Raw genomic sequence first — 14,125 nt, 5'->3', positions numbered from 1 at the left:
CAACTGCCAAGACCTCATTTCCAAATAAGGTCACATTCACAGGTTCCAGGAGTTGGAGACTATGGATGTATTTTTGGAGGGTGCAAGATTCAATGCACGATAACACCTGTGAGTAACTCTTAGGTTCTGCAAAATGCCTCTGCCACCCCGAGCAGGCTCTGTGCACATACCCACATCCCACCACCAGCATCATCACCATTCCCTACAAAAATAAAAGTAATGACACCATGCAAATTTCTTAGGAATGGGAAATATCACGGTACCGCAGCCCGAGCGCTCCCTCCCTCTGAGCAAAGGGCATCGGGAATCCACCGGACTCGAGAACGTGCCCCTCCTGTCTCTTGACCCAATCAGGCAGGAGCGCAGTCTTCACCCCGGCAGATCCGATCATGAATTTGCCAAAAAAAAAAAAAAAAAAAAAAAACCCATAAATAAATAACGCTGATAAGCACTTGTGGGAGCCACGTAGGAGACATCCCCTCTCTGGAGGCCTTTGGCGCTCCAAAGTGTGAAAAATGGAGCAAACGGCTGCAAAGTTTCAACGCACCCCCATTTCAGAAGTCACACTTTGGTTAAATGTACTGCATAATTTTAAAGGATACAGCAGAAGCCAGAGGCATTTAAGGGAAGAAAGCGTAAGTGCGGAAACAGGTGCAATTTCCCTCTGAAGAGGACACACTTTGGGCATTTGCTGCTTTGGGTGCACGTTTCGTCGGGGCTGGGGACGAGTTCCGGCACGTGGGGACGCCGCGTGTGTGGCGTGGGGTGGCAATGGGGCACGCTGAAGGCCGCCCGTTTCCCTACCTTAGTTCTCCCGCACAAGCAGAGTCGCAGTAGCACAGCCCGAGGACGGGTATCTCCCTGGGATGACAGAGCCATTTTTTCCCCATTTTAACAACACTCATTATTTCTTATCTGTTAAATAGCGCGTACAATATGTGCCTCTAAAACCACTTGATAATCTTCTGGGTAATTAACTTGTAAAACAACCCCGGTCCTCATTACGGGTGGGATTGAAAGAATGTGAGCTGCCACCTTTGCAAAACCTTCACACAAAACCGCTTATTCAACGTCCCCTGGGTGCGCCGGCAAGTCAGAGGGAAGACGGAGGCTCCGGCTGGGCGTCTGGCGGCAGAGGATTAAAAGGTGTCAGTATCCTGAGAGCGTGAAAAACGGGTGAATGTGGAAACAGGGGCTGGGAGCTGGGGTCTGGAGAAGGATTGCAGAAGGGCAGGGGAAGGGCTGTCTTGCAGAGCTTTGAGGGTGGCCAGAAACGGGGCTTAGGGACGTCCACGCTGAGGCCGAGGACTCGGAACTGATCACCCAACCGGGAGTTCAAAACCAAAACACCTCGGCCGTCATCTCAGGAAGAGTCTTCTATCCAGTGCCAGGGGGTGATGTGGTTCAAGACTATGGCCAGCGGTCAATTCAGAGCACCTCCAGCCTCTAACCTTTAACTCTAACCCTAACTGGCCCTGAGGGTGAATTTTCAAAAAGTGAAGAAGCCGTGTGAGCTGCAACTCACGCTCCTTCCTGTAAATCCACCTCCTACCAGAGAACCGTGCGTGGAGATGCGCTTATTCATAAGCATTGGAAATCCCAGACAAAGGTTTTGCTCCTCAGTGAAAATACGTATTTGGCGACAGAGAGAAAGCAGCTATGGAGCCTCAGAAAGACATGGAGGACCCTTAGAGGCGGGTTTCGAAGTGAAAGAAGCCACTGTGAAAAGGCTAGGGACTGTAGGATTGAGACCACAGGACGTTCTGGGAAAGGCATTCTCCGGGCAGGTCTGCCTGCAGTCAGTCAACCTTCCCGGGGTCGGCCACACCCAGCTGCACCAGGGCACCCGCCCAAGCCAGTGTCCCCAAAAGACCCTGGATGGCCATCACTCCCCAACTCCTGTCTGCCAAGATACTTATGCTATCTTCTTTCTTCTCCTACAACCCTCTTCTCTTCCGTCCCCTGCCACGCTCCATCTCTCCCCAGCCCCAAGGGCCTCTCCGCTGTAGGTTCACTCTTGGGCTTTGGTGTTTAAATCTCAACTTCTCAACTTAAGGAAACGATGTTGAGTCACTTCCTGAAACTTGCTGTCCCCTGGTTTCCTCATCCGCAAAATGGGAATAGGGATACCACCTAGCTTACTACAGGCGAGGACTAAATAATTAAAGACATGCAAAGAGTTTAAGATATTACCCGAGTATCAGACACGATGTCTGCTATTACTATAATTATCATGATTTCTGACACAAAGCATTTAGTTCTCTCCCTTCTTGGTATCTGACAATGCAGAGCAGAGTTTTTCATTGTAATCTCAGCAGGTTATTACAGAAATGACCACACATCCTGGTGTGACAAAGACGGTCCCCACGTATATGTTCTGTCCTCTCTCCCTCTGCCTGAGGATTCGTCTGAGATCGCAGGGCACACAGGGGCACAGCTTAAGCAAAAATTGGCACATTGATGGTCTAAGGAGTCAAAAGTCAGAGTTTGGAGCTGCCTGGGCAGCTGGAATGGAGGGGTACATTCCCCAAAATCCAAGGCAACAGGGGCAGAGCACCAAAACATGAGTAGAAACCCTGCAAAACCTTGGCTGACTATCAAACTGCACAGGCACTGAGAGATTCCAAGGAGCTCAGAGGCAAACAACAGCTGGAAGGTTGAAAAAGGAGCAGAGGTATTTCAGCCACTGCCTGGTACCGGGAAGACAGGGTGACATTTGAGTCTTGCCAAGTTGGAAGGGCTCGGTAAACATCTCAGACTCTCTTCTGACATGGGAGATGGGCTGTGTCTCAGAAGAAAGAAAACATGTCTCAGAATTCAGGGCTCCAACCAGGGCCCAAGAACAAAACTGAAATAGACTCATCACAAGACCTAAAGCCAAACGTCCACCAGTACAAGGCAGCCTGCAAGCAATATCACTGCAGGATACAAAAGGCAACGCCCTTCAGAGGAAGAGAACAGAATCCAAAATCTCTACAATGTATCGATCACAATGTCTGATACACAATAAAAGTGACCTGACATGCCAAAAAAATGGGAAAATAGAACTTGAAGTCAAGAGGGAAAACATGTCAATAGAAACAGACCCTGAGATGAGGCAGATACTGGAATCAGAGGACAAGGAGTTTAAAGTAACTGTCACGAATTAAAGTCCCTACAACAAAAGACAGATGTGATAGGTGGAGAGATGGGAAATGTCAGGAAAGATACAGAAACTCAAATTAACCAAGAGTCAATCCTAAAACTGAAAAATATCATGTCTGAGAACAAAACCCACTGAAAGTATACGGAGCACCACAGAAGACTGATTTGCTAAACTTGAAACGTCAACAGAAATCACGGGAACTAAAACAGAGAAAAAAAGTTGAATAAACCAAGCAGAGGCTGGATGAAATCTGAGACGGTGTCAAGCAATTGAACATATGTGCAATTGTAGTCCCTAAAGGAGAAGATCCAAGGAACAGAGCAGAAGGAGTATCCGAAGAAACAATGGCTAAAAATTATCCAAATCTGATCAAAATCACCTACCTATATATCCGAGGACCCAAACAGAATAATTATGGGGGGGAAAGAAAAACCACAATGAGGCATATTATCGAACTTCTGAGAACAGAAAGTAAAATACAGCTTAACTTTACAACAGAAAACAAAGCATATGATATTCATCAAATATTGATAATAATCACATAACTTCTCACCTACACACTGGAGGCCAGAAGTCCAGGTAACAAAAACTTTAAAGTCCCCAGGGTAGGGAGTGTTTTCAACTCAAAATTCTCTATGCATCACAAACAGCTGTCAACAACGGCAAAATCATGAAATTTTCAGATAAATCAAAGTTGTGGGAATGTGTCATGGGCAGACCCACAGTTGAAGAAACGCTAATAGAAGTTCCTCCAGCCAAAGCAAATTGGTAGTAGCTGGGAATTTAGATCTACAGGAAGGAATGAGCATGGTGGGAATTGCCAGTGGAGAAGGAGCCCCACCGCTATCTGCAAACACTCGGGATCCTGTGAATTTCCCACCCTGTTCTCTGGCGCGAGCAAAATCTTGCTCTACAAGGAAAGTCTTTAAAATAAAGACCTGCCAGTGAATGAAATAGAAATATTTACCTACAAGGCACCACGGTTCCCTATGGGAACTCTCTTAGATATGGGAGTTTAAAGCATCTACTGGAAGGTGAAACCAACAGATACACTGACAGATCAATGAGTTCCACACACAACTGAAAACCACAGTACAGCATGGGGGATTGGACAACCAAGGTGGGAAGCCATGTATGTGTCTTCCAACGTTCTGTACACACGTGGCCTCATTCTATATATGAATCATGACACGCATTTCAGAGATGCACAGTCTGTTTCCATTGAATGAGAAGACCCTCCAAGGAATGGCTATTTTTCTGAGTCTTATGGAAATGTTTAAAATATCATTACATAATACTTCAAGTTTTATTGAAAAAAAATTTTTTGATTGTGTATATATCGATATTCTATATCCAATAAAGCTTACTTCACTTCTCCTAGAGGAAAAAATATTATGGAAGTCATATTTCAGGAATACAGTTTAGAGGCCAGGCCATGTGAATGGTCCCTAATTCCCTAGCTTGGAAGCACCAAACATCTTGAGATACGTCCAAAGCAACTGGACTAAACCAATTTGCATCGTGACGATTCCGCCCTAAAAGAAAACCAATATGCCAAAAGCACAGGCACCAAATCATCGATGGTAGGCTGGGGAGCGAAAATATCCCATCAATTATTGGGGGGGGGGGGGGCAAGTAATTTTGCAGGCAGTGTATGAAAATAAAAATTCTTCCCTGGGGAAACTTTTTTAAAATCACTTCGGTATTTACAGAGGAGCTAAGGAAACCGGGTTGACAATCACCCTCTCGGATGGACCTCACCTTGCAGAGAAGTCATGTAGGACTTCGAAAGCTTAAAATGAAACCTTACGACTTGCAGAAACAAAGATCTCTGAATGAAGGGCGCGGGGCGAGACCTGCAGGGGCTAATTAAACTTTCAGAAAGCGCCACAGTGCTATTTCCGTTCCTCGGAAAAGATACAGTGACCGTCTAAACACAGAATTGCCTACGAGAGATCATCTATCGGCGTGTGCCCGCAGACTGCCTAACTCAAGACACTGCACAGAAAAAACGAAAAGATGGAAAGGACGGCAGTATAAAAAAGTAAACGGCCAAAAAGGGACATTTTGTGTAAAATAAGGAAGATGAAGGTAGTTTTGACTGTATGCTGAACCTCAACACACATCCAGAATATTGTTAAAACTTCTCTTGGTGCTGAGTGTGGTGGCTCACACCTGTAATCCCAGCACTCTGGGAGGCCGGGGTGGGAGGATCGCTTGAGGTCAGGAGCTTGAGCCCAGCCTGAGCAAGAGCAAGACCCCGTCTCTACTAAAAATACAAAAATTAGCCAGGCATGGTGGCTCATGCCTATAGTCCCAGCTACTCAGGAGGCTGAGGCAGGAGGATCACTGGAGCCCAGGAGTGTGAGGCTGCAGTGAGCTGTGATGATGCCACTGGTCTCTAGCGAGACTCTGTCTCAAAAAAAAAAAAAAAAAAAAAACTTCTCTTGGGAATAAGTTATAAATATCATTAACTCTTGGCTAACAAACTCACGTCAGGTGCTATGATACCAACTTCAGATTAGAAATTACCTCTCAAGAACTGTATGCGTTAAAATCAAGGATACATAAGGGTGAGGAGAGAAATCTATGCAGTCAACACTCACAGGATAGCATCAACAGTGTGTCCAACTTCCCCAAACTTCAGAAGGATCCTTCTTACAAACTCAGGAAGTCTACAGGTAGAAGATGGATTTTAGGTGCCTTCTTACCTTGGGGCAGGTCCACATCCAACATACGAATTCTCTGTTTGAGGAGGAAGATGCCAATCTAGAGACTTCCGTGTGGCTGTCATGAATAACAGGTGTCCACACTTGGCAGCCACTGATGCATATCATCTGGGGACCACCCCCCCACCTCCCGGGTGCAGGTACTGAAGCAGGTGCTCACGGGGCATCTGAGACCAGAACCCACCTCCACCCTCACAAAACGCTCACCTAAGTCAGAACACCTGACGAGGAGGGCGTGCACTTCTAAAACGACAACACGCTTCACCTACACCTGGAAAGCTAGGCGGACAAGCATTTATCCTACGCTTCACTGCCCCTTAGATGGAGCACAGTTTTTTAAAGCTACTGAATTCTCATTATTACATATTACCACCATTCATAGCAACACCCCAGCGTTGGGTTTTGGTGACAAACTGAAGTATTTTATATGTCACTGGAGACGCCTCAATTATGGTTCACGAAGATGAATTTCTAAGGCAGACGCCTCGCGGGTAAAGCACGCACAATTTGCTTTCTTTGACGCCCGTCAGAGGTTATGAAGAACTGAGCGCTGTTTTCTTTCGATGAAAACAAACCCCAGGTGATAACTGGGTGGAACCACATTAACCAAATGCGATTCTTTCCAAGGAAGAGGGCGCAGCCGACTGCCACTAGAATAGTATTAGGAAACCTCTGCGTGAGTCAGAGACTCTCTTCACGATGACGATTGTGCAATCACCAGGGGAAACAGGGTCATCTTTCACCTTTCAAAGAGGAAAACACACAAGGCATTTCCAGTCCGATCACTCTTAGGATTTAGGGCCAAGGAGATGCCGCCAGGACTTGTCTGAGTCTATCGAGAACTCGGCAAACCAGAATTTACCTTCCTTTAATACTTTTAGGAGTGTTTAAATCATTATGTGTTCTCAAATTGAATTAATTTGAACACTGATGTGCCTTTTTCTGTTTGCTTTCATTGCACTTCATTGGGGTGTTTTTGTTGTTGTGGTTGTTTATATTTTTGGGGTCTTGGTACATGGACACGACTACTTGTTCTAAATAAGACGGTTTTCATCAGCAGGTGATTACCCGAGAGACACAGACGTGTTGGCACCACGGCTAAACCATGATACGGAATTAAAACGCTTCCCTGGAAAATGGCCAGGCTGGGAGGTGAGCCACACCACGTCCGTCCCCCGAAGACAATCACTGATTCGTAATTCCAAGAACTCGGTGAGCCGTGCTTTTGTGAGCACGCACCCTCCCACCCCGCTGCCCCCAATGGGATCTCGGTGGAACCTGACTTCCAAGACAGAAGACACCGGGAAGCCAAGAGGACAGAGTATTAACCCAAGAACACAGGAAAAAGGATTAAGCAGAGATGAGGTTAAAGCACAAAGCAGGCTACGGAAGAATCAGGCATTTAGAAATCACTGGGTTCTTGGCAGCCTAAGCAAGCTGGGCTCACGGGGTTAGGACGTGCGCCCACCTGCTTAGGAACAAATCCACACGCTGCGACTGCCTAACGCAAGAATCCAGGGAGTGAGAAGCCGCCCGCCCAGCTCCCTGTGGCCTCCTGCTGTGTGCATGGGTGACTGGGGGCTGTGGGGACAAGAGCCAAGGTGCCAGCAGGTGTGGGTGCGTCCGGAGAGAAGCGGGTCCACGCGGCAGTGGGAGCTCGCCCACGAGAGGTGATAGAACGAGGTTCGGCTGAGTCTGGTGGAGAGCTGCCAAGGTGAGGCAGAGCGGGGAGGTTTGCACCTACGGGAGCCGCCACGGCCCAAGATGTGCCACGGGGTGGTGGATTCCCGTCCCACGAAAGGTGGGCCATGCAGGGTGGCCGGGACACTGGTGTGGGTGGGGGCTGCTGAACCGAGAGGCAGACTCAGTCGGGTTAAAGGCCACTTCAAGGACCACAGGCAAGACGCCCGCCGGGCCAGGTCTGAGCATCCTCCAATTGCTGCATGGCCACGTCAGCATGGACACGCCACAGCCTCTGCTGAGAGACTTCTTCATGTGTGACCTTTTTAAACAGCCACAGAAGTCGGGCACAGTGGCTCACGCCTGTCATCCCAGCACTTTTGGAGGCTGAGGCAGGAGGATCGCTTGAGCTCAGGAGTTGGAGACCAGCCTGAGCAAGAGAGAGACCCGGTCTCTGCTGAAAATAGAAAAATTAGCCGGGCATGGTGGTACACGCCTGTAGTCCCAGCTACTCGGAAGGCTGAGGCAGGAGGATTGCTCGAGCCCGGGAGGTTGAGGCTGCAGTGAGCTAGGCAGAGATCACAGAGACAAGGAAACACCTCCCAGCCTGCAGGAGCTTCCTGGTATCACACACCGGGGAAGCCCCTACAAGCCGGTTCCCCAAAATCAAATTCTCAGCACGCCCCAGCCTCTGGCAGACGGGGACAACTGTGTGTTGCAGCCAGGAGGAGACACAAGCACAGACCCTGACTGGGCGCAACCCTCCCCGTCTTCATTCTGCCCTCACGGCTTATTAGAAAGAAGCAAACCACGCCCAGAGATGAGCGTGCCCTGTGTGTGTGTTATTCTCACCATCTGCACTTCAAACGGCCCAGGTGATGGCGTCTGTTTTTTTTATTTTTAAGTATAACATAGCACACACAATCCCTGCTCAGGAAAACACCGAATGTCACAAAGTGTCAGGACAGAAATAGCACCTGGATGGCCAACAGGTCCACAGAAAGGTCCACGACGTCATTCGTCACCAGGGAAATGCAAATCGAAACCACAATCAGGTACCACCTTGCACCTGTGAGCACGGCTGTTCTCAAAAAGACAAGTGATGGGCCGGGCGCGGTGGCTCAAGCCTGTCATCCCAGCACTCTGGGAGGCCGAGGCGGGAGGATCGCTTGAGGTCAGGAGTTCGAGACCAGCCTGAGCAAGAGCGAGACCCCATCTCTACTAAAAATAGAAAGAAATTCTCTGGACAGCTAAAAATATATATGGAACAAATTAGCCGGGCATGGTGGCACATGCCTATAGTCCCAGCTACTCGGGAGGCTGAGGCAGGAGGATCCCTTGAGCCCAGGAGTTTGAGGTTGCTGTGAGCGAGGCTGATGCCATGGCACTCTAGCCCAGGCAATAGAATGAGACTCTGTCTCAAAAAAAAAAAAAAAGACAGGTGATTATGAGAGTTAGGAAGCGTGGGCAGAAAAGGGAACCCTTGCACGCTTTTGGAGAAAAACGTAAATTAACTCAGCTGTTACGGAAAGCGCTCTGAAGGTTCCTCAAACAACTAACATTAGAACTGCCCCCCGATCCAGCCATCCCGCTGCTGGGCACACACCCAGAGAAAACGGCATCACTACGTCAAAGAGGTATGTGCACGCCCAGGCTCACAACAGCCGAGACACGCAACCAACCCACGTGTCCGCCAACTCGGGAGTGGATAAAGAAAACGTGGTCTGCACACATGATGCAATGCTATCTAGTCTTACTAAAAGAAAGGAGATTCCAGCATTTGCAAGAACAGGGATGCACCAGCCACACCTGTGTGTACTGAAATGAGCCAGGCTCAGACAGACACCGCGTGGTCGCACTCGTCTGGGAGCTGGAAACGCTGACGTCACAGAAGCAGGGCGGGAGCGGTGGCTACCAGGGCCCCGGGGTGGGAGGATGGGAGGGACGTAGGTCGGAAGGTGCACACCGGCAGCTCTGAAGGAGGCGCTGAGTCCAGAGCCCTGATGCACAGCCTGAGGACCATGGTTGGCAACACTGCACCCTGCAAGTTTGCTGGGCGAGTAGCTTGCGGTATTCACACCACGCACACAGACACACAAGGCAGCCACGGAAGACGACGGGGTATCTCACGGGGCTTGACTGCGGCCATCATTTCACCGTGTGTACGTATAGCAAAACGTCACGTACGCCTTCAACATAGGCAAGCCAAAGGAAATTAAAAAAATAAAAATTTTTAAAAATGAATGAAAAATGGTAAAAATAAAGAACAAATAAAAATTAAAATTTAAAATTTAAAAATTAAATAAATTAAAATTAAATAAGAAATAAAAAATTAAAAAAAAATTTTTTAAATAATACCAAATAGTAAAAATAAAGACTAAATAAAAGTTAAAATTTAAAAATTAAATAAAAACAGCAATTAAATTAAATTAATTAAATAAAAATCTAAACATTAAATAAGAAATAAAAAATAAAAAATATTTTTTTAAAAATAGTAACAGTAAAAACAAATAAATATTAAAAATAAATAAAAATTTAAAAATTAATAAAAAATAAAATACATAAAATAAAAATAGTTAAAAAGTAAAAATAATAAAATAATTTAAAAATAATAAAAGTATAAAAATTTTTAAAACTAAAATTAAAATCGTAATAAAATAATTTAAAATAACGAATAATTAAAATAAGATAATTATATAATTAAATATAAATGTGATATATATTTATATTATAATACAAATTATTCTATTATATATTTTATATGTATTTGTATATCATCTATGACTATGTACATAATATAAAATATATAAAATAATAATACATAATAATTAAAATGAAACTAAAGATAATTAAAAATATATAAAAAATATATTTTTTAAAAAAAGAAGTAAACTTAAAGCGAGCATCTGGCGTCTGGAAAGGTGCTGGAGGAAGCACGCAGCTTCCGCAGCGCGAGCACGTAGCCAGAGCGCCACGGGATTTGCTGCAGAGCCTGGGTGAAAATCCTAAGGTGAAATGCATTCCTGTGTGACTCATCTTAAGCCAAGGACTCCCACCTCGCTGTGGCACCCGCTGGCACGAGCCCTGGAGGTGGGCGAGGAACAAGAGCGGTCGGGCACGTGCGAACCTCCGTCTGAGACAGCGCCATCCGGCACCCCGACCCACCCCAACGCCCTCCCAGCCGCTGTCCGAGCTGAGCTGCGCGACGCTGTCCTTGCGTCCTGCTGCCCCCCTGCTCTCCAGCAGGACCAGAAATCCGCACAAGCAAGGCACAAAAGTAGAGTCACATCTCCCAAACGCCACGTGGCACACGGCGGTCACCATCCTGCATCCCTGCCCCTAACCCCACACCCCGAGTCTGAAGCTCGGCCGTGAGCAACTCAAACACCCGTCCCGAGAAAAACAGCTACGAGACCATCCACCAGTACCTCTGTCGTTCAAGGTTTCTTCTTTGATTTTGCTCACAACGTCTTGGGCTTTGCTTTCGTTATTTCCAGCTAAAATGAAAAAAAAAAAAAAAAAAAAAATCACAAGTTAAGATCATCTTAGAAACTGTTAAGCAGGAAAAATAAAATAAAGGTTTCTGCCAAAAGTGGAACACAGGCTCTGAAATATGCTCTGGACAGATTTCCCGTTTGTTCGAGCGTTCGATTTGGCAGTCCGAGCCACTGGGGCTCAGTCGGTCTATCAATTTAAGATTCAGTTTCTTTAGCCTGAATTGGCAAAAAAGCATACATGCATCTGACATTTTACTGTTAAATAATGACAGAGGCACAAGGCACCTGGCGGCATAATTTGCACAGGACAACCGAGAATAGCATAAGGATAAAAACGTGCACAAAAACGTCAGGATAGTAATGGAACTTTCTGAGGATCTCTTAGTAGGGGCTCCTCCCTCGGTTGACTGACAATTGCAGACCACTCCCACTGCGTGTTCTAGGGTTCTTATAGCCACCATGTGTGAACCCACAAACATCCCCACGTGCAGTTTCAGAAATGTTCACTTAGCAAGATGGGAAGAGGTGTTTTATGTCCGAGGGATATTAACAGGTTAAATTAAAGACTAGGAGGAGGCCAGCCGTGGTGGCTCACGCCTGTAATCCCAGCACTCTGGGAGGCCGAGGTGGGAGGATTGCTTGAGCTCAGGAGTTCGAGACCAGCCTGAGCAAGAGCAAAACCCTGTCTACTAAAAATAGAAAAAAAAAAAAAAAAAATCAGCCAGGCAACTAGAAAGGCGACCTTGTTTTGCGTGGTGATTGCATAATTTTCATCGTGAAAACACTTTAAGTGAAGTGTCTTTAAATGTTCTCTCCCTGCCCAAAGCGAAAAAATATAAACAAAAGGAAAAATAAATGATTAAATAAGCCTGGGAGGTCATGCTTACGTGAATTAGCTTCCTGGGGTGATTTCAAAATGCGTACATAGAGCAAACCCTCATTTTGTACACCATAAAAAAAAATACATGTTTTATTTCTCAATTAAAAGAAGCAAATAAATAAATTTTTTGAAGTTTTATACGTGCCACACGTACTACTGATGGACAGCACAAAGTGTAAGTGGCACCAACGTACTTCGAAAGGGCAGCTGCGATTTTGATAACCACACAGACACAGGTCCCCGTCCTATGGACCGGGTCTGCCAGCCTCTGATCTAAACCTTAGACGAGAGTCCATTAAGCATTATGACGAAAGAATGACCCCCCCCAAAAAAAATAATATTTTGAAACAACCAGAAGTAAAATATTGTGAACAGATGGGGCGACTTGAGTACTTGATGTATTTCCAGCTATATTCATGTGCCCCAGTCAGACGCAGGTTATAATCTGAATTCGTCTTTAAGTAATGGATTGTTCTTTAAATATTAATAGCTTGGAGAATTAGAAGTTTGAAGTGGAATATAGCCATCTCTTACGATGTATTTAATATAAAATTCATTAAGTGTCCAACAATAACTTTCTTCCGTAAGTGACTCGAAATCAAACTGTCATGCAACATAAAAAATTGCCTCCCTTGGGATATAGCCAATTATCCTCAAAGTCACACGGAGGAGTTTAGACTCCATAATTGATTGGGTTGACGTGCGGGGTCAAATCTGCAATGCACAGTGAAAATTAAACACAGACAGCAGAAGCAGACACAGGTAGGGTGAGGAAACAGAACTTATTCTCTGTTTGTATCAAGAAGAAAGGACACGCTTGGTGGTGACCTGTACTGCTTCTGGTGCCCAGTAAACATCACCTAAGTGAGGTGGTAACACCCGGGGCTCCAGCCCTCCCTGCACGGGTACCAGGAGGTCACCTACCTGTATCCATCGCAGGATGCCTACAGGACGCGCTCGCTGAACCAGACCTCATCATGACCTAACCAAACCCCACATGACTGTGATCTAATCCAACCAGACCTCATTATGCTAGTACTGAAACAGACTGCAACACGACCTAACCATACCACACCTCGTAATGATCTCACTCGACCAGTTGGTATTATGGAACCCAGCGAGACTTTATCATGCCCTACCCAACTTCCTCATCAGGAAGTAACCAACCTAGACCTTCTTGTGACCTGATACAGCTAGACCTCACATGGCCTACCCAACTAGATCTCATCATTACCTGATATAGCTAGCCCTCATATGAACTACCCAACTAGATCACATCATGACCAACCCAACTAGATCTCATCAAAACCTAACCCAACTAGACCTCACATGACCTACCCAACTAGACCTCATATGACCCAATCCAACTAGATCTCATCAGGACATAACTCAACTAGACCTCATATGACCTACTCAACTAGACCTTATATGACCCAATCCAACTAGATCTCATCAGGACATAACTCAACTAGACCTCACGTGACCTACCCAACTAGACCTCATATGACCCAGTCCAACTAGATCTCATCATTACCTGATATAGCTAGCCCTCATGTGACCTACCCAACTAGATCACATCATGACCAACCCAACTAGATCTCATCAAAACCTAACCCAACTAGACCTCACATGACCTACCCAACTAGACCTCATATGACCTAATCCAACTAGATCTCATCAGGACATAACTAGACCTCATGTGACCTACCCAACTAGACCTCATATGACCCAATCCAACTAGATCTCATCAGGACATAACTAGACCTCACGTGACCTACTCAACTAGACCTCATATGACCTAATCCAACTAGATCTCATCATGACATAACCCAACTAGACCTCACATGGCCTCCCCAAGTAGACCTCATCATGACCGGATACAACTAGATCTCATACAACCTAACTCAACCAGACCTCACATGATCTACCCAACTAGACTTCATCATGACTTAAACCACCACACTGAGGCAGCAAAAAAAAAAAAAAAAAAAAAGAGCAGAGAGAAAAGGGACGTTATTTTTTTCTTCCAACACTGCCTAGTTTTGCTAAGATTAAGACAATGAAGGTTACTACACTGCAGGTGTCATGGGGCAAGGATAACCAGCAGTGGATGCCGGGGCCCTCTCTCTCTCAGCCTGGAGGGTTTCTCCCCATCCTCCTGGACCATCCCTGCGGCCACTAGCCCACATCCATC

General features: G+C 46.0%; 1 protein-coding gene across 1 annotated transcript in view; it reads right to left on the bottom strand.

Annotated features, from left to right (window-relative positions):
• DHRSX (dehydrogenase/reductase X-linked) overlaps nucleotides 1–14,125 on the bottom strand; it is a 122,033-nt gene that overhangs the window by 70,991 nt on the left and 36,917 nt on the right. The window contains exon 3 of the mRNA XM_069463229.1: nucleotides 10,983–11,051. Within this exon, the coding sequence (XP_069319330.1) occupies nucleotides 10,983–11,051 (69 nt within the window). The remainder of the gene's footprint in view (nucleotides 1–10,982; nucleotides 11,052–14,125) is intronic.

The sequence above is a fragment of the Eulemur rufifrons genome, chromosome 30, assembly GCF_041146395.1.
Source record: "Eulemur rufifrons isolate Redbay chromosome 30, OSU_ERuf_1, whole genome shotgun sequence".
Taxonomy (NCBI): Eukaryota; Metazoa; Chordata; class Mammalia; order Primates; family Lemuridae; genus Eulemur; species Eulemur rufifrons.
This window is presented reverse-complemented; position numbering and strand designations above follow the sequence as displayed.